The 21,099-nt window shown below is 40.0% G+C and overlaps 1 protein-coding gene across 12 annotated transcripts in view; it reads left to right on the top strand.

The window, feature by feature from the left end:
• MCTP1 (multiple C2 and transmembrane domain containing 1) overlaps nucleotides 1-21,099 on the top strand; it is a 425,601-nt gene that overhangs the window by 327,340 nt on the left and 77,162 nt on the right. For 9 of the 12 annotated variants that reach the window (XM_058656258.1, XM_058656255.1, XM_058656252.1 and 6 more), the window contains one exon: nucleotides 15,571-15,690. The exons of the other annotated variants lie outside the window; for them this stretch is intronic. In XM_058656258.1, coding sequence (XP_058512241.1) covers nucleotides 15,571-15,690 — 120 coding nt within the window. The remainder of the gene's footprint in view (nucleotides 1-15,570; nucleotides 15,691-21,099) is intronic. 12 annotated transcript variants of the gene reach the window in all.

Below are 21,099 nucleotides of genomic sequence, written 5' to 3'. Positions count from 1 at the left end.
TTTTTTTGTTTGTTTTTAAGATTTATTTTATTTTTATTAAAGGTGGATATACAGAGAGGAGGAGAGACAGAGAGAAAGATCTTCCGTCCGATGGTTCACTCCCCAGGTGACTGTAAAGGCCAGAGCTGAGCCATTCCAAAGCCAGGAGCCAGGAGCTCTTCCAGGTCTCCCACACGGGTGCAGGGTCCCAAGGCTTTGGGCCATCCTTGATTGCTTTCCCAGGCCACAAGCAGGGAGCTGAATGGAAAGCAGGGCCACCGGGATTAGAACTGGTGCCCACATGGGAACCCGGTACATGCAACGTGAGGACTTTAACCACTACGCTATCACACCAGGCCCAGTACTTCTGATCTTAATTGGAGCCACTTGAGTGTGTTCATAGTGGTATCCCACTGGGGTTTCCCTAGCAGCTTTCCATGTACTTATTAGCCATTTGTATTTTTCCTTTGGTAAAATGTCCATTTAAATCCTTAGCCCATTTTTAATGGAGTTTTGTCATTATTTTTAGTGTTCTCTCTTCTTTATTGGATATGTAATCCACAATTTCTTTATTATATGTCTTATCATTTCATTTTCTTAATGATACCTTTTAGAACACAAAAGTCCAAAATTATGATAGGTAAGTATAGATCATGTTCCTTGTTGTTACTATGAACTTGCTGCCTGCCCAAGGCCACAAATACTTTTATAAAAACTTTTCTTCCAGAGGTTCTAGTTTTATGACCAATTTTGTTATTAAGTTTTTATGCCATAATAATTTAATTATTTTTAAAGATAGGCTCACTGGTGGTATCCTGCTCACCATGGCATGTATATGTGCAGATACCTTTGTGAAAGTTCTGAACATGTATTGAAGGGATATCATGTTGATATAGCGAATGTAGTCTCGAACTGCCACACCTTTCTGCTAATAATTAAATTTGCTTGTTGAGATAGTTCATGTGTCTTTGAGAGAACCTTGAGTCTCCTCCCCATAAATAAGAGTAAGCAAAGTCCTTTTAGCCACTGTCCCACAATGACTATCCAAATTGTCAGTAAGACACAGATGGTCTGTGAGATCCTGTTATCAAAGACACCCCCATCTGAATCTGAGACTAATGCCTATTTCGTATCATTTTTTGACTGAAATAGACTGCAACATTTATTCAGGAGAATGGATCATAGTGACACACTGAAAGAAATGATTCAGGTATTTTTCTTTTTCTTAAGCATTTGAAGAAGTAAAAATGTTGATGGAGGATCATATGTCGGTATCATGTGGCTCAGCACCATACGCCCAATCCTGACAGGTCCTGTTGAGATGCACGGCTCGGTAGGCAATCAGATAGAATGAGGAAAATGCCTAAAAGACAACCCATGTCAGCATCTCCATGTCATTGAAGTATGCGCTTCGCTGAAAATGAAATGGCCTTCTTTTAGAACTCTGGGATCCTAAACGACAAGACATTTCAGGAACTATGTTGGCTGGGAAGGATAGGAAAGATTTTTCTTTTTCATAATTTTTATTACAGTGGAAATGGTTTTTGTATTTCCAACAGTTTGACAAGAGCTAATTACAATGCGCTCATCTGTTTTGCCGACTAATTTGAGCCATCGGCGTCAACACCAGAGACACGCAGCAGCACTGCAAATGATACGCATGTCTCCCCTGCTCCAAGAATTTGTACTTGCTATAAAAGAAAACAGATTTGGACAGCCCTGAAAAAGTTGGGTTTGGTTTGAAGAAAACATTTCAGAATTACATTAGAGCTGGCCTACAAGGGAACTAAAAATACCTGCTCTACTCAGTGGTCTTGGCCCAGGGCCTTTCCTTTTACTGTAAAAGTCAGGCTGTTGGAACAGTTGGAGTTCGGTTTGCTTGCTGTCTGAACTAGTATTCTCTGATAACTTCTGTTACCCTTGAAACACAAGTCCTATTGCATTTGAGAGAATGCGTAGGGGGTCTGGAAAATAGTCATAAGACACATTGACCTCGCAAGCAAGCCTGTGGGCTCCCAGTAAAGAGACCTCTTGGGTCTGTTAAGAAATGGGAGAAGCAAACCTCAGCAAACATTACGTAGCAAGGGTAAAAAACGGGCTGGAGTAAAGAAGCCTGTTAAAAGCAGCCCAAGATGATTATTTGAATTGCAAAGAGAAATGTTCAGACATAGCTAGAGCTGCTAAACATAACTCTTGACGTTTTTCCAGAACAGAGGGAATGGGAGAATGAGACCAGTGAAGGAGAAAATTAGAAAATTATAAGACAGAATGGGAGACGAAGCTCCGGAAGCTGGTAGGATAGCTGGAATCTATGATATTATTAGGTCTTAACTCTATTTATGAGGGTAAAAATGTAAAGAACGCTCTCTCTGACTTTGGCTATGTGATCATGAGATTGAAATGCAGATATTAAATTTGGATAAAGAATCCCCAGGAACTGCAGGGTTATATATCTTGAAGGATTACAAAGCAAGCTCAGAAATCGATAGCCCAGGAACAGTGTGCATGATAAGTTGGATAAGTCAGAGTCAAAATATTTGAGTGGAGATGAGTCAGAATGGCATCAAACAACCCCAGACTTGGCAAAGCGCTACCCCTACCCCTTAACTACTGTAATAAAGAAATCACCAGAAATAAAGCCTCTGCTTTTCCTTAAAGGCATTCCTGTTCAGTGAGTTAAGGCTGGGATTAGAAAGACCACAGGACTACAGACTTTGTTAACATGTGTTTGGCTTGTTAGATAGCTGGGTATCCTATTTTCTGGCATGGAATATAGAACAGAGGGAGTTTCCCCCCGTGAGCAAATGAAGTGCCAGCTGTTGCCCTAAATATTGTACCTGTTTGTGATAGAGAGAGCTCAGAAGCCAAATTTCAAGCCTAGGGAAAATGTTACATTCAATACATCAGCAAACATTGCTGTAAAATGTGTGTTGTCTAGATGCAGCATTTACATACCCAAGAAGGAGAACTGACCAAGAACCTGTTTCAAAAATAGTAATGACAAAGACATTTCTTTAAAATGGTAGAATGTAACTGCTTAAATGCACTTTGATAAATTGTCACAGTGCTTCTAAAGCCCTAGAATATATACAGATTTTGGCACATTTATATAGATATATTCCTCAATTTTATTATTCAAGTTGAAGAATTTGGAAAGTGGGTAGTGATATCAGCATACTATGTTAATGACTTGATGATTGCACACAAAAATGAATGCTGTTTTCACTGACACAGGATACATAAGGGGAAAGTAACAGTCACTCTAAAATATACTACATCAAACATTGAAGAAGGAGGCAAAGCTCTTCAGCTCATTGAAAGGTATCTTCCTCTACTATTGTCATTTCTGCAGAATACACCTTTTTCTGGTAGGACCCATGATAGTCTATCTCACTAGCATCCTAAATAATCCTACCTTTAATTATTTTTAAATGGGCAAGAAAGTGTTAATGTTGTTCTAGTTTAATTTGTTCTAGTTTTTAGAATGACTGTTGCTTCCTACCAGCAGCCTCCTCGTGGCCCAGGTCATTCCATTTCTCCCTAATTGTCCACAATCGGTCATTTAAAATAATAGAGGTGACAGTGCTTCAGAATGTTTGTGGAGATATTGGATTAAAAGATCTGTCTAGAGATGAAGGGTTGGTGTAGTAAATGAAATCCTCCCAGGGTGCTCATTCCTGTGCCAGAGTATATGAGTTCAAGTCCTAGCTGCACTGCTGATTCCAATTACCTGCTAATGCACACCTGGGGATACAGCAAGTGATGGCTCCCTGCTATGCACCTGCAAGGCCCAGATTGAATCCCTGAGTCATAGCATCAGACTGATCTAGCCCTAGATGCTACAAGAATTTGGGGAGTGAACCAGCAGGTGAGAGATATGTCTGTCTCACACTGTCTCATTATTATTTCAAATAAGTAAATAAGATCAATTTATTCCAGTGTAAAAGAATTTTGAAATCTGTGTATCATTTTTTCATAATACACATTTTCTAAGAAATTTGTGAAGACCCCTGTGAAAGAATGGCTTTGCCCGATGCCTGATTTTGAATTGTCTGAAACTCTGTGATAATGCAGTTAACATTAAAGTATCAGAGGCCAACATCTAGAGTGGGTAGCACACCAGTAAAAAGACTCTGGCATCCCATATTGTAGTACTTGGGTGCGATGACTGACTCCAACTCCCTGCCAGCTCCCTCCCTGACTCCAGCTCCCTCCAGCTTCCTGCCAGTGCAGACAGTGGGAGATAGCAGGGACTGCTCAAGTCCCTGCCACCTGCTCAGGAGATCTGTAAGGTTGAGCTCCTGGCTCCAGCTTTGGCACTGGCCACAGTGGGCACTGAGGAAGTAAACCAGCAAATTGGATCTATCTTTGTCTCTCTCTCTCTCTGCCACTCAGTATTTTAAAAAATCAAAATAACAGCTGTGTTTGGTAACATGATAAACCTTACAAACTACTGGATAAAAGGTTTCTAATGAAAGGAATCTCGGATAATCCACATTCTCCATGCGTCTTTAAGTGCTTGTCCCTTTCAGTTTACATCCAAACTCACCTGCATTAAACTAACAGCATTTCATAGATACCAGCTTTTCATGCTTGGCTGTGTGATGCTCAAGCTGGACCTACTCTGGCTTTGCATTTTAAAGCTTTCAGTGTTCTCAAAGCAAAGCCTGAGCCTTTCATCTCTGACTTAGATTTTAAAAAAATGACTTGAAATAGCAGCACAACTTGTAAACTGAGAAAGAGGGGGAAAATGTAAATAAGTAAATAACTTCCCCGGCCTGTTGGCTGGAAGGTTCTATTGATATAGTAGCTCCAGTAAAGAAAGCAGCGTGCGTGTGCTCTGATTCAGTTGGTTGGATCTGTTTTGTTGTGATTGTTCAGTCAGTGTTTCCAGAGTGATATAGGTAATATGTCTTCAAATGAGTCACACTTTCTTAGTGGATGGAATCAGGCTATGCTTTTTCAGAAAAAAAAAAAAACAATTTGTGAATATACTGACAGTGTGGGCTTTGAGCTTTAGATACCAACCTGAAAAGCACCAGGTACAATTTCAAAAAAGAAAGAATTAGAGGGCCCAGTGCAATCACTAAGTAGCTAAATCCTCGCATTGTAAGCACTGGGATTCCATATGGGTGCTGGTTTGTGTACCGGCTTCTCCGATTGCCATCCATCTCCCTGCCTGTGGCCTGGGAAAGCAATCGAGGACGGCCCAAAGCCTTGGGACCCTGCTCCCGTGTGGGAGACCTGGAGAAAGCTCCTGGCTCCTGGCTTTGGAATGGCTCAGCTCTGGCCTTTACAGTCACTTGGGGGATGAACCAGCAGAACTGGAAGATCTTTCTCTGTATTCCCTTGTCTCCATAAATCCAATCTGCCTTTCCAATAAAAATAAATACATCTTAAAAAAAATAAGAAAGAACTTTAACTTCCTGTCGCATAGGTATATGTAATCTAAGTAAATCTAAATGAACAGTGTGCTTTTTAACATTATCACCAAATACATAAAGCAGCTTTATCTGACTCAAAGTTAATCAATAACTCAACAATTGTATCTTGTTTCTTCCTCCTGCAGGCCAGATACTTCATTCTGTCACCAGAACAGAGATAGGTTGTTTTACTGGGGTATTTTGCATATCCCATATGAAGGGATATTGGGAGGCGGAGCACTGTGATTTTTTTCTCCAAACACATAAACACACACAGACTAAAACACAATGCAACATAAGTCTTGTTCGTTTGATACCTGGTCAAATTATTTTTTAAAAAACCAATTCTCATTCTGATTTCAAGAGGGGAGAAGATTGATTTGGCCAGAAGTGTTTGCAGGTGTGTCCACCAGAAAGCACTAAGCCGGGAAGATCCAATGGGGATTCAATGGGCACAGTCCCTGCTGCCGTCTCTTAGGACATATCCCAACAAATGAAGCTGCTCTTCAAACGAGCAAAGGGTCAGCCTCGAAACCACATTAGGGGCCAGTGTCTTGGCTCAACAGGCTAATCCTCCACCTTCAAGCACCAGCATCCCATACAGGCACCAGTTCACGTTCTGGCTGTTCCATTTCCAATCCAGCTCCCTGGGTGTTCCAAGTTCTTGGGACCCTGCATCCATGTAAGAGATCCAGTAGAGGCTCCTGGCTTTAAATTGGTTGAACTCCAACCATTTCATCCATTTGTGGAGTGAACCAGCAGATGGAAGATCTTTCTCTCTGACTCTCTTTGAATCTGCCTTTCAAGTGAAAAAAAAAAAAAAAACGTTAGAAGGACTATTGCTATTCTAGGAGTCAGTCGGCAGTGTCACTTCATCTATCTTCTGCCCCTGGTGATACACAAAACCTTAGTGGAACCAACCAGAAAGAAAGACCTGAGAGCAATGGTGGTGCCATCTGGCCAGTTCAGTCAAGTGCGGTGTAGATTTTGATGATGTGATGGAGCCTGGTTCAGGTCAAGGGACGCTGAAAGGGTATGGGCGTTGGCCTCCAGGTCCTCAAGCATATTTTAAAGAAATGTCACGTATTAGTACATAGAGAATCTCCTTTAGTCATTCATGAGGAAATGGTGTTTGTTTTCTCTACCATTGATATAGTCTAAGTCCACCTCAGAAACAGGACTGCCTCTTTAATATGCACTTGTGTGTGGGAACCTGGAAAGGTTCATGGTGAATGGAAGGAGAGGTGGGATTCTTTCTGTGCAAAAGATAAAGATTTAAAATGCACACTTTCTATGAATGTTTTTGAAGACCTATTGTGTACATACGGTTTCTTCTTAGTTCATTGGAGGGGATTTTGTTGTCTAGTTGAGAAGCTAGCAGTGTTTCTCCGACACTAAGGAACTCAGCATTGGAGCGGGAAATTCTTCATTGGATGAGGTTGTCCTTTGTTTTTCAGATAATTCACCACCTTGTCCCCACCAAGTAAATGTCACTAGTAAAAGAGCTCCCTTGTCGCACCCTCAGCAGTATGACGATGAAAAATACACTCTTTGCGAATGTGCCCTGGAGGAGAGAAGTATTTGAAGGCTGACCCAAATCCTCCTGCACTGTCTTCCTTTCTTCTCTCTGGGGCCACAAACTCCCCAAGGAGGCACTTGTTGGAATGACTCACAAACGTTACTTTCCTTGACTTCCTACTGCACTTTTCAGTCAGGTTGTTAGCTGCTTATCAAATCTGATGATGGCTTTTTCCAAAAAAGGGATGAAATTGTTTCATTTTAAGAATTCATTACCAAAATCAAATTTTAGATACTGTTAATTACCTTGGTTTTTTTTTAATTATTTATTATTTAACTTCAGTAATTACATTGTATTATGTGACACAGTTACATAGATACTTGGGTTCTCCCCACCCCTCCCCAAACCCTCCCACCATGGTGGATTCCTCCACCTTGTTGCATAACCACAGCTCAAGTTCAGTTGAGATTTCCCCATTGCAAGCGTATACCAAACATAGAGTCCAGTATCTTATTGTCCCGTCAAGTTCAACGGCTTCTTAGGTATACCCTCTCTGGTCTGAAGACAGAGCCAGCAGAGTATCATCCCAGTCAATTGAAAGCTCCAACATACCATCAGCAAAAATTTACATCATTATGGAATTAATTGACATAGTAATGAGTAACCAATATGTTAAAAGTAAATGCGAGTTCCCAGCCACCTTCTCTGTGAAGTATAGGTGAGGTGGTCACAGAAGGTTTTTTTTTTTTAAATCATTGCCTTGCTCCTCAAAAGCCATAGCCTATGTATTTATTATCTTTCTGATTTCAGACCTCTGTCACATCAGGGAATATTCCCATATCAAATGTTCTGTTAGGACCTGGGAGGGAGGAAGAACTTTCTGGATTAACGCTTGTCAGTATATGTGCTCTTTTGACACATTTCCTCTTTTTGTCTCAAATAGATATTGTTGAGTGATGAAACAAATAGGAAAACATCAGGGAGTGGAGTTGGGGTGGAAAACGTGTTAATCCAGTGAAGGCCTGAGTGTAAATGTGTGTTAAGTTTAAGGGAAAAAAAATGAGATGATGAGGGGAAGGATTTTCTAAAAGGACCATGAAATAATTAATTGTTTTGCAGGAGATGGCCTTTCCGTGTAGGCAGAAAATTTTTTTCTTTGCTCCTTTCTGAAGAGACCATCAAATAGAAAATCTCATCTCTTAATTAGAAAGAAAAATACTCATCAAACACATCTCATCGCTAGAGAGCTAATGATCCACAGCTGTTAGTCTGAAAGGGCAAGCTTTTTTGCCTGAACAGTAGGAAGTGTTAATCATCTTGGATGAGATTCCTTTTTAAAATATACTGTAGTTTGCAAAAGAATAGGATATTCAATATTCCAACTGAAATGATGTTTTTTTGAAGTGGGCTTCCCCAGGGATGCTGTCATGTATATCCTGGAGTGATCAGTGAAGACAGGCATCCTACCACCCCCGCCCCGCCCCCGCGCAGCAATAAGATCATCAGTTGAAGGGACCATCTCAGTGACCCCATGCTGCCTGGGACTCAAAGAAATTTTAAAAAACCATATCTGGATTGCACCTCCTAAGAAATGGCCTTAGTTGAAAATTTTCACATTTTGAATCACTCACTCAACTTTGTGTCATTTGCCTGGTTTCAGAGAAGTGAAAAATGTTACTCCACCTTCACTTAGGCTCTTGGTGGAACTGATTTTTTTTATTGTTTGTTTAATCTTCATGTGAAAAAGTGGGGCTTTTTGTTCATAAAAAAGTAATTGGCTCATTCAGTTTCCAGTCTTTGACGTGACGGTCACCTTGCTAACCTCTTCTAAACATTTTGGACAGATGAAAACCCCACTTAATAGGAGCCTTGTGAATAGCCAACTTTTGATTATCCCACGCCATTTGAGACAGGGAGAAAAAGGAAAAGTGAAATTGCTTCTACTGACCTCAGACCCACCATTAGTTGTTGACCTCTTTGTTGGAGAATTGGTGGACTTGTTTTTCTTCTTTCCCCCTGGATGCAGAAAAAATCATAGAGCAAAGGAAGTGAGAAGAAAGAGACATGGAGGAGAAAATCTGCAATCCGAATAACCAGCCCCTAATGACTGGCACCTTCAAACTTTCAACATTCACTGCACAATCTTAGAGTTAGTGGGGTTGGTGGGAAAGTCCACTGTGGCTCAGAACTTGAAATCCTGGGTTCAGTAGATGATGTCCCTGTATGTGCGTCCAGTTACTAAGTTGGATAGAATGTAGGGAATTGTTTCTGAATTCCCGGTCTCTTCTGTCAGTGTGAGATAGAAACCTTATTAGGACAAGTTACGTCATTTACTTTTCATTAGATTTTAAAAATATTTTTTAATTTATTTTTTTCAAAGATTTTTTTATTGGAAAAGTCAGAATTATATATAGAGAGAGAAAGACAGAAAGAAAGATTTCCTGTCAGTTCACTCCCCAAGTGGCCACAGCAGCCAGAGCTGAACCAACTGAAAACCAGAAGCCAGGAGCTCTAAAAAATACTTCAAAGCAATACTTTATGTTTAACGTTATGAATGCTTTTCAACACTGACCCAAATAAATACTTAAGATTACATGTTGTGTTGATGCTAATATCATAGGCAAGATGATATTAGTATAGAAGGTTATTTGGACTTAAAACTGAAAAATCTATTATGGGCAGGAATTGACATTCAGAAAATGGCTATCTTGGAATTAGTTTTTATTTAAATTTTGTGGACATAAAAATGCTAAAAAGTATTGATATTTTGAAACCTAATTGTTTTAGCCAAGTAGCTGCATCAGTAGACTGAAGAAAATAAACCCATGACAAATGGAAGAACAGCAAAAGTAATTGTTTTAACTCTAAAATTCACAAAATCCGCAGGGGATGGTAATACTATTCAATAGCAGCAAAGATTTACTCAAAAGATGTGGATTTTTGGTTTCTGTTATTAGTAAAAATCATTAAGGAAAAATAAGTGAACAAAAATTTTAGCACAACTCATATGTTGGACACTTGTGGTTTTCTTTCAGTAAGCCTCTCCCCACACCACCACACCAGATTCACTCTATGATCCACCACCATCTTCTAAAACGGCCCCAAGAATGACTTCTCATGGAGCATTACTTTATAAAATTGGTGTAATTCTCTCAAAAATGATGTTAAGCATGAAAAGCTTTAGGCTGATAGCAGATTTAGGTAGTGCTGCGTGACTTAGAAACTGTATAGCTATCACTTGCTCCTCCCAGGCAACTTGTGAAATAGGCTGATGTTACTGGTGTTTCAGATAATGGCTTAGAACAAGAAAAGGTGGCTTGGCCATGTCCCTGTAGTAACCAAATGACACAAATGGGACTAAAACAACACTTCAGGCTTCTGGTCCGGAGTGCCTGTTTTCCATGCCACAGCTTCATCAGTTAGTTCTTATTGTATAGTAAACCATTCCACAATTAATAGCTGAAAATGACTACCACTTACTCAGTGATGATCCTGTGGGTCAGCAACCCAGACCCAGCTCAGCGGGGCATTTCTTATACTCCTCGCTGGATTCACTCATGTATCATTTAACTCTGGAGTGAGGGAGATGATGGTGGTCACATGTTTGTTTTTAACCTCTGGTTTCAAAGTTCATGGAATATAAAATTAAATGATAAGCTTATTTTGGTGCAAATCATTTTTGTAATTCATGCATAGTAGTTTTTTTTCATCACATAGATTTTCCATGGCCTTTTGGAAGCACCCTCCTATTTCCCTTTGGCCAAAACGAGTTAGATACCCAATCTGAAAATTCTATAAAAGGCATGGATACAAGCATTCATATACAAATTGGGGTAATTATGGCATATCAACACAAGCTAAATATAAAAACACTGAAAGTTGCAATCATTCTGTGATCGCTTCCATTCTCCTTAGCATGACTTCCTTAATATACCTCTTATGCTTAAAATAATCATTAGCTATGAATGCTATTGTCAAGTAGGAAAAGTGATAAGCTGAAAAAAGAAGAGAAATGATGTGTAGTATGATCCGGTAGATTCCTGTTTGTAATAATATCTAATGTTTTTTGAGCATCTTACCAATTCCAACCACTGGGCTAATTCCATCTCAAATTTGAAAAGCAAATAGCACAACTTATGCTTTTAGGATAACAAAACTAGGAGAAGTCTAGTAATTTGCCCAAGATAATGCAACTAAGGACAAAAACTCTGGGCTGCTACTGGGTTTGTGGCAAACACTCTAGCTCTTTCCACTAGGCCCCATTGTGACCCACTGTAGCAAACCCCTCAAAAGATCCCATAGTTATGGTGAATACTCCAAGTCCAGTCCTCAGAGAACACTAACATGCAATATAATGGGTGGATAATGAATAAAACTCTCAATATCCTTTTTAAATGAAAGAGGTTGTGTGTTCCTATTAATATCTGACTAATGTCCCATGAAGATTTTCTGCTGTAGAATTCTAATTGTTAATCATAACAGTCATTCAATCATTTAAAAATATGAAATTGTTGGAATAGTTTTAGTCTTTCATGAGCAGGAGTAATGTATATAGAGCTGGATGTCTTGTTCAAGGAAGGGTATGTTTTCTATGAAAATAAAATGTGGATAGCCCAAATTTGCTTTTCGAAAGGAGGACGTTGTAGAAAAAGGAATAGAAGTGGAGAGTGACAGAGAAGGGGAAAAAAAATCAGTGACATGTATCTTAAGGATGGATTCCAAGAAAATTAAACATTTTGTAAAATTTTCTGAGAGTTCTTATTGCCCAATGTAACTTTGGAAAATCTTAAATTCCTTGGGCTCCACAGACATATAGGGGTTTTGCATGAATGGGTTAGTACAGAATCTATACATTTAATGGATTTGAATTGTCTGAATGTGTCAGAGATTTTTTTCACCTGGATTTTTTTTTTTTTTTGGTCATCCCATATTTAGTTCATTATTGTATCTTCCCACCCTCAACTGAAAAAAAAAAAAGTTGTGGTCAGGACCAAGGATAGCTCCTGCATGGCTTTTTAGCTCTATGAACTTGCTCCTTTTTCCTCCTGTCCTTGCAACACCAAAAGCATGGCCTCAAGTAATGACCTGACTCTGTTGGCAAGGAGGATGGGATTAAATGCAAAGGGGGCCCTGGGAGGAGGCTTTTCTGTGGAGAGAATGAAATGAAAAATCTTCATCCTCAGGAATCCTCACCAAGTAACAGAAAATTTAGGATCCTCACTAACTGGGAGGGACTGGGCAGTTACTTTTGTACTCAATCATTCTTAGCAGTCTAAGTGCAGAGATCTTTTTATGGTACTTTTGAACACACCACTGCTACCTAACAAATGATAAGTATGCAATCTGTTTTCATTTTTAACTGATACTGAAAAAAATACATATGTTCATGTGATGATTGACTACACATTGTGTGATGTTCAAATCAGGGTAAACATGTCTATTTTCCCAAGCATTTATCATTTCTTTATGATGAACACACGGAAAACTTTAGATGTATAATTACCCATTGTCACTCTACAGTTCATTAGAATATCAAACTTCTTACTCTTGGATGTATAACACAGTATACATTAATCAACTTTCCCCCCTCCCCCACCCTACTAATTAATTTTACCAACCTCTGGTAACTACCATTTGACTTTTATCCTCCTTTACTTAATTATCTAAACTTTATTATTTTTTAGATTTCATGTACAAATGAGGCATTGCGGTACTTACCTTTCTGTGCTAATTTACTTTACTTAGCATAATAATTTCTCATTCTATATGTGGTATTACAAAAAATAAGGTTTCATCCATTTTTTAAAGATTTATTTATTTTTATTGGAAAGGCAGATATACAGAGAGGAGGAGAGACAGAGAGGAAGATCTTACGTCCGATGATTCACTCCCCAAGTGAGCGCAGCGGCTGGAGCTGAGCCAATCCAAAGCCAGGAGCCAGGAGCTCTTCTGGGTCTCCCATACAGGTGCAGGGTCCTAAGGATTTGGGCTGTCCTCGACTGCTTTCCCAGGCCACAAGCAGGGAGCTGGATGGGAAGCAGGGCCACTGGGATTAGAACTGGTGCCCATATGGGATCCTGGTGCATGCAAGGCAAGGACTTTAACCACTTTGCTATCGCTCTGGGCCCCTATTTCTTTCATTTGTATAACTGAATAATAATCCTTGTGTATATGTTCAGCACTTTTTCCATTCACCAGTGAATGCACAGTTTGGGTGGCTCTACTTCTTAGCTATTGAGAACAGCCTGCAGTAAACATGGACGTTCAGGTGTCAGATGTGTCCTCAACAGGTTGATTTCATTTTCTTACACATGTGCCATTTAGTGGTAGTTCCACTTCCCATCCAGCTTCTTGCTTGGAGTCTGGAAAAGCAGTGGAGGACGACCCAAGTCCTTGGGCTGCCACACCCATTTGTGGGAAACCCAGCAGAAACTCCTGGCTCCTGGCTTCAGCATGACCCAGTTCCTCACTGTTGTATTGCTTGAAGGAGTGAACCAGGGGGTGGAAGATCTGCCTTTTTCTATAACTCTGCCTTTTAAATACATAAATAACTCTTTTTTTAAAAAAAACTACTATGGACTGTATCCAAAAATAATTTTCCCATTACTTGTGTTAGCATCTGTCAGGTTTACCCAAATTCATTTCCTAAAAAAGTCATAAAAATATATTTTAATAATCATAGCCATCAAATGAAATTTACATTATCCTTGTACATATTTTAGATTTCAAAAAATTAGTATTTTCTTTTTATGTAGATTGTCCTTTCTGTGAAAGGAGAGACCCAGCTCTTGTTTCACGTGCTGCAGTATTTGGGATTTTTTGTTACCAAGAACTTGAGTTTATAGTTACTGTGTAATTCTGTCCAAAACTTGTTTGTTGGATTAACTAGCCAGTATTTACACTGTTTGCTGTCTGTTGGGGCTATGACTATCCAAAATTTCAGTGAAACATAATTTTTTTTAAATCTAATGTTGAAAAGCCAGATATTACAGTAATGTCACGCAGATGTGCCAGACATCACAGAGCAGGTGCTAAAGGTGTTCATTCAGAATGTTCATAGCAACTGTGTGCCATGAACAAGCTTGGCACAAACTTAGAAATATTTTTTGTACCAAAATAAACTTAGGTTTTCATTTTTTTTTCATGATTTTTTTCTCAGAGTGGCCTCGTATGAGTCTATGTGATGCTGAAAACACCTAAGGTGAAGTGAGCCGGAGTCTCATGCTGGAGTTCTTTCTCACTTGACACAATTCTGCACCATGTGAATGAGCTGCAGGCTTGGGAAGCAGGCTTGGCCAGTCCTCCTGGCCTTTCCTTAGCTCACCTGACCTGTCATTACCTGTAAGAGGCTGTGTCACCGTCCCTGCCCTCAGTGGGCTGAAATTCAGTTATTCTATGTTCTGCCAAATTAGAATTTGCATTACCCAACTTTTTTGAGTGTTTTTTAGTTTTACCCACTTCCTGGATAAGCACTTGGTTAGATCTTTAAGATATTGTAGCCATTTCATTCTCACAACTATTCAATAGATATTCCTGTTAACTCCATTTTGCACAAAAGGAAACTAAAGAATATACATAAGTCGCTAAAAGGTCAGATGGCTACTCAGCAGTAGTCAAGAATAGAAGCCAGCTCTCTTTTAAAAACTGCTATATATTTGGAAGACAGAGTGATATGAAGAGACAGGAAAGAGATCTTTCACCAGCTGATTCCTTCTCCAAATTGTTACAAAGTCCCGGGGATTGGCCAAACCTATGCCAGGAGCCTGGAACGCCATCCAGTTCTCCCAGAAAGGATGGAAGGGGCCCACGTACTTGGACTCTGTTCTGCTATCCCAGGTGCATTCACAGGAAGCTTGATTGAGCCTGCGCTCCAATGTGGGATGCCAGTGTCACAAGGCGCAGCTTAACCCTCAGTGCCACAGTGCCAGCCCCGACTCTGACTTGTAAATCCAGCTGACTTACCATGATCTTCATTTGGCAGCAGGAGCCACAGAGTCAGAGAATGTGTAGGCATTGTCTGTCCAGAGTGACAGAAGTTGGGGGTGGGCAGTGAGTCACACTATTGTGTGCTACACAGTGTGGTTTTTACAATGTAAACCCTCTTAGAATGGCTTCATCTGCTATCCTGAGCTCTTAATCTAACATTTATCTTATGATAGAAGATAGTTTATGTACTTAGAGAAATGGGTAGCATTTCAAACAACGCGAACCGGCATTTAAAATGTTGCTTTGGCAACATAGCTTGACAAAATGACTCTGCATTTTCATGTAATAGCTGCTTGACTTTTATGGCCATGCGGAATGTTAAGCCAACTTATTTTTACATTTGTTTGTAAAGGTGCTTTTTTCTTAATGTGAAATCTTTGGAAATCTCTGGTGTAGACTTGGTATTTTCCATCTACCTATAAAGCTTGTTATGTTGTGTTATCCAAGTGGGAAAAGAAAATTTTTTAAGTCCCAGATATTAAGCAGTGATTCACACTTTATGGCAACCAATCTTGTTTCTGAGACCTAGCAACCTATGCTGAAATATTTGGTGTTACAGATATTTTGTTGTTGTTGTTGTTTTTAAGCCAAGTATGAATGACAGGCTCCATTTAATGAAAGCTAGAGTTGAATCGTTTCTTTTTGTGTCTCTTCTCTCCTCAGCTCTTTCTGTTTGTTGTTTGGAACTTTGAGCTCTACATGATACCATTGGTCTTGTTGTTACTACTAACGTGGAATTACTTCTTGATAATATCAGGAAAAGATAACAGGCAACGGGACACGGTAAGTCTCTACTTCCTGTGTTAATTTGTTCTGGTCCCTCCAACAAGATCAACATTGAAAATTTTTTTTTTAACAAGCCAGACCTTTTCTCAATACTCAAGTTTGATCTGATCAAAACTCACAACTCTTTGGTCCTAACATGGTAGAAGATATTCACCTATTTCTAGCATTACTCAGCTTGGTATAAAATCAGAGAGCAGATTTAAGAATGAACTATGACTTGTAGTCAAAACTGGGGGTTATCTCAAATGATTGTTTTTTTTTAATTTTCCTTATTTGTTTTCATGACTTGATGAACCCTAAATTAAGAATTTGTGTCATCAAAAATTATTCATAAATCAAACTAATGCACTGCAGTTATGACAGTTTTCCATGCTTTGTCACTGCAAGGAAGGATGGCCAGATGGTCGTTGGCCTAGGAAGTGTATAAAGCACATGGATGAGGGACACAGCCACTGACCTGGCGGGGATGCATGGAGATAACAGCTCAGGGATGAAGAATTGGTATTTGATCTAGAGAAAGTGATGCTGAACCTACTCTGGCATTTCTGAAGTTTTTTTAGACTGGGCAGCAGAAACTGCAACACCACAGGGGGCTTCCAAAAGTTTATGGACAACTCATGCTACCGTTGAATTCCGTTTTTCCCGTGAGTTGTTAGAAAGCTCCTCATATGGTCACATTCAGTGTTCCCCTGCCAGTCTGTGGTTCTGTGGATTATCTGGGTCACTTATACCCCTGTCAGATCAACTTTGAAAGCCTTTTTTTTTACATTGAAATATGAAGGTATTTTAAAAAGTATAAGGAAAAATGAAAGTAAAAGCCAGGTTTAGTTTGGTAGGAAACATCATTAAATCCAGGCATAGTTTTCTCAACATACGCATTTCCTGAAAACTTTTTGAAGACCTCTTCTATGACTAGATTTTAAAATGTTTTGCACCCAAATAAATGTATTTTTAAGATCTTTTCAACAAGCTTTTTGAGGTATCTTTATGAATGGAGGTGCGGTGGAGGGTGTTCTTCAAGTGTGATGCTTACTGTTCATAGATAGCTGTTCAGAGGAGTTGAAAAGTTTGTCACACAAGAGAATGTATTTAGTAGCTGTCTTTCTTCAAATTACACAGCCTTTTAAAAAAATTTCATTTGATCTATAGTCATATAATAAATTTTTGCTAGTAACTGTACCCACAAAGTGAATTTACTTGATCATCAGTTTGGAAATAGTAAAATATTTTATTATTATTGTAAGATCAAAGGACACTTACAGACATACCCATCGCATTCAAAACGCCCTCTTTTAAACAATACCAGTAAGATACACTTCCCATGGCATCACAAAGCAAAATACACCTCTTCAAAGTGCTTTTCTCTGTCATCAAAAGAAAACCCCTGGGGCACTGTCACCAAGTACGTGGCCAAGTTGTCAAGAACATGTTTACTTGCCTAATGTATTTCTGTTTCTCTCTCCACATTATAAATTGGAGGGAAGGGACTCTGTTCATCTCTGCATCCACCACCGTCTCTAGCTCATTCTTTGCAAATTAGAGGTGTGCAAACACTTTTCTGTAGAGCCTATCAAACCAAACCTGAGATTGCTAATAGAGATCTTAATGGTTAGGCAGCATCAGTAGACACCAAGTTATTATTATGGGCGAGGATTTTATGGTTATCTGTTTAAATTGCGCGTTGACAGACAAGCCCCAATGCTGTAAGCATTGGTGTCATGGGAGCTAATAGGTACTTTTGTCAATTAATCCAGGATGCTTTCCTTAAGAAAATGGAACTCTCTCAGACAATTGCTTTCTTGTTCCATTTTAGAGAGATTGTCAAGAGAGGAGAATATCTGCTTCTCATTCAGTTGCCTTGAGACAGATTTGCAAATAAGATTATTTGCAAATAGGAAAAAGTAATAATTTCATTTTAGCGTCTTAATCCTGTGAGGGGTCTTATCTTCAATACTTAGTCATTGGTGTGAGCATTTTTGGGAGAAAACCCTGAATCTCTAGACTCTGCTCATTAACTTCTTCAGAATCTCCCTACTTTGGACTAGAGAAGACTGTTTTAGAGGTTGGAAATATGTTTTTAAAGCACATGTGTGTGACACAAAATTCCCTAAGACTTTTTTGTAAGCCAATAATAATATATAATCGTTCCATTGCCCTTTGTGTCTTTAAACTCTCTAACTCCAAAAGAGCCCTTAGTGCCGATCGTTTCCTTTTCAGCCCATCTCTCCCGGACCAGACTCACCCTTTCAGCTGCAGACAACATTCCATGCCCCAGCACAGCCCACTGTGACACATTCTATAGCCCAAATCTCCTGGAATGCCAACCACACTCCATAACTCCCAGTAATTGCCTTTTATTTGCCCAAAACACACATATGCACATGTTCTGTGCTTCCCAGGCAGCAGAGCAGCAATCACAAGGTTTCATTCAGCCCCTTATTCACTGGCTCAGTTGAGACCTTACGTAACTCTTCAATCCAATTTGTCTAATGATGTGTTTTCTGGCATATCCAGCTGTGCATTTGAACTGTTTTTGAAAAGAAACCTGGATTATACTTGGCAGGTTGCAGGTTCCATATATCCATACACACATGTAAAAGTAAGAGAACTCCAGAAAGTTTCTGAAAAAATGGAATTTATAGATAAGTGCAAAAAAAAAAAAAAGGAAGGGAGAGAGAAAGAAAAGAATTGAAACCCATGTATACATTGTCCTTAATACACATTTCTCCATGTGGTTTTCAGGGTACCACCCCCGCCCCCCACACACACACAGAAGTTAAGGGGTAATGTTCGTGGGCTTACCATGCTTGACTGCATGAGATTCATGCATGATGCAAAACTCTGGGGAATGGTGTCTTGCCCTAAGATGCATATCCCAGAAATACTGCAGACTCTTTCAACATGTGTGAAGATTTCACAGGATCTCTGAGTTTCCAACCCAGGAAAGTTTCTGCTTTAGAAAAAAATAGGGAAACAGAAAGAAGAAGTGCTGCCATGAGAAAGCAAAAATAAACCCTACAAAATATCTGTACATTCAGCTAAGCAAGTTTAATTAGGATAAAAACCATAAAATAAAAAGGGAAATGAACTTCAGTTCAGCACAGCAAAAAAAGATAAGGAAATTATATTTTCATGACAAGAAATTGAGAAGTACATGGAAGGATAAAACTGATGCTGAAACAGGAAAAGATTCCTTATGTGTTTGATATTTCTTTTTTTTAACATTTTTATTTTGAATTTTTAATTATGTGGTACATTTTTGTATAGGCTGGGATTCCCCCCCAAACTCCCACCCCTGCTCATATTTTTCCATCTTGTTACAATAGTGTAGTATTTCTTAAGGAGACCCCTTCCTTTCTTGGAGCTCCTTCAGGCCAAAAGCCCCTCCCCACACTGTTTGCCCACTACGGCACCTGCTCTTGCTTTTATGAGAGAAGAGAGGTGTCATACTGGCCGAACATCTTTTCCACATTTAATGAGCTGAACTCTTAAGGATGGAATAAGTACACAATCATTCCAGGGCCTCAAGCAAGACACACGGGGTGCACCAGAGGAGAGGCAGGGCTCAGAGCTGTCTCTCACCTCCTCAGTTTTCCAGCCAGACTTACGAAAAAGCAAATAATTCTCCATATGAATCTGCTTCGACTTGAACCATGACATTAAAATGTCTGGCTTGAAAACTGTTAGGCTTTTCCAGAAAAAAAATTGTTGAAGACGTGGTTCATTCTGAAATATCCCTGGCACCAAAGGAATTTGGAGATGGGAATGTCATTCTTCTCTCAATTTAAGCTGTCACTCCAAACCCTGGAGGGATTCTCCTGACTGCCCAGTAGGCTCATGCCAACTTTCCAAATAAGACTTATTGTGGACACAAACTTTATAAGTTGAAGTAGAATGTCAGGAAATGGGCCTGGCCTTGGGCCTAAAAACTACTGAGCTTTTCTCGTTATTCTGGGTGCTTGTGATCGAAACTGTCTACGCATCACTTCATGGAATCCTCTCTCGGGAGAGAGAAGCTGAGCGTAAAAGCCCAGCTAATGGATTGGGGTCTCCTCAGCCAGGTGACTCACCTGGTCCCTCCATCTCTGACAGGCAAGGGAACACACTCGGGTGGAACAAGCTGGGCTCTCAGAGCCCATCCGTGGGAAAAGAAAATCAAATCTTAGAGAATGAAGGCAATGGGCTGGCAGAGCAGGCAAGGGTTGGGGAGTAGGTGGTCTATTGCATCCACATTAGGTACAAGGAAGCAGACAAGTTAAATCACTCACCCAAAGGCACACAGAAAGAAAGTGGCAGAACCAGCATAAGAACACAGATCAATCTATCTGATGTGGGCTCCTAGATGCCAGTCAAGTCCCACTACTCTTTTGGAGCTGCAACTTGGTGTATCCCATCTCTGCCTGGTCAGGTTTTCCCCCAGGTCACAGAACCAACAGCAGTCACACTGCCATCAGAAAGTTGAGTTGATGGTTGAGAACATTCGTCTTTCCCCGCCCAATCCCTTACTTTTCATTCAGGAATGCAGCATGGATATTCTAAACATCAGGTATTCCTATACATCAGGTATCCTGCCAAGTCTCTCAAAGCACATCACCTGCTGTTGGTCTTCATGATAATCATATCAAGTCAATAATTCATAAATGACTTTTTACCCCATTTTTCGAATGAAAAACTTGAAAATCCTAGAGGATGAGTAACACAACACAGAGTCGATATGCTGTGAACTCAGTACTGCCCTGACCTGGCTACTCCCATGCTGAGTACCACTTCCCAAGTGTCCCAGGGGTCCCCAGATTCCTTCCTGTGTCTAGGGACCCCTCGGTATGTGGTACTGGTCATCTGATCTGTGGCAGGTGCCTCCCATTAATTGTGCTTTAGAAGCCCTCTTTCATCTCACACTAGTGAGCAAGACAGGCGTTTGTCAAAGCCACAAATCCTTCAAGTAAGTGAAAAATCTCCTTGGATCTCTTTGATTTACAGAAATCCTGCACACAGCATGTTTTTAATTGTACTCTAAAAGAACAGTCATTCTTACTGGCATGATATTCCTCCCACACAGCCATCTCAGTTGCCTCATCAATGGTGGCATGAAAAGACGGAAGAGAGGGGCACATCGATGAAATCATTCTCTGACTCATGAAGTGACTAGGAGACAAATGGAGGCAAAGTCTGCCTCGCAAAGAGATTCAGGAAATAACGAACTGTTTAATTAGCTTCCCCCCCAACCCCAGATGACGAAGCACTCAGTCTTTCCTTTCTCCTTACAATAGTGCTGGCCACTGTATCTTGTTGGGGCCCACTCAAGCAGACCTTAAAAATAAAGATAAGGTGAAAAGAGTCTTAGCCCCTATAAAGGCTGTTGATGGACCTCTTTGGGGATGATCCCTTTGAGAAAGAACGGATGGG

The sequence above is a fragment of the Ochotona princeps genome, chromosome 28, assembly GCF_030435755.1.
Source record: "Ochotona princeps isolate mOchPri1 chromosome 28, mOchPri1.hap1, whole genome shotgun sequence".
NCBI classification, from domain to species: Eukaryota; Metazoa; Chordata; class Mammalia; order Lagomorpha; family Ochotonidae; genus Ochotona; species Ochotona princeps.
The sequence above is the reverse complement of the archived record's forward strand: the minus strand, read 5'-3'. Positions and strand labels throughout refer to the sequence as shown.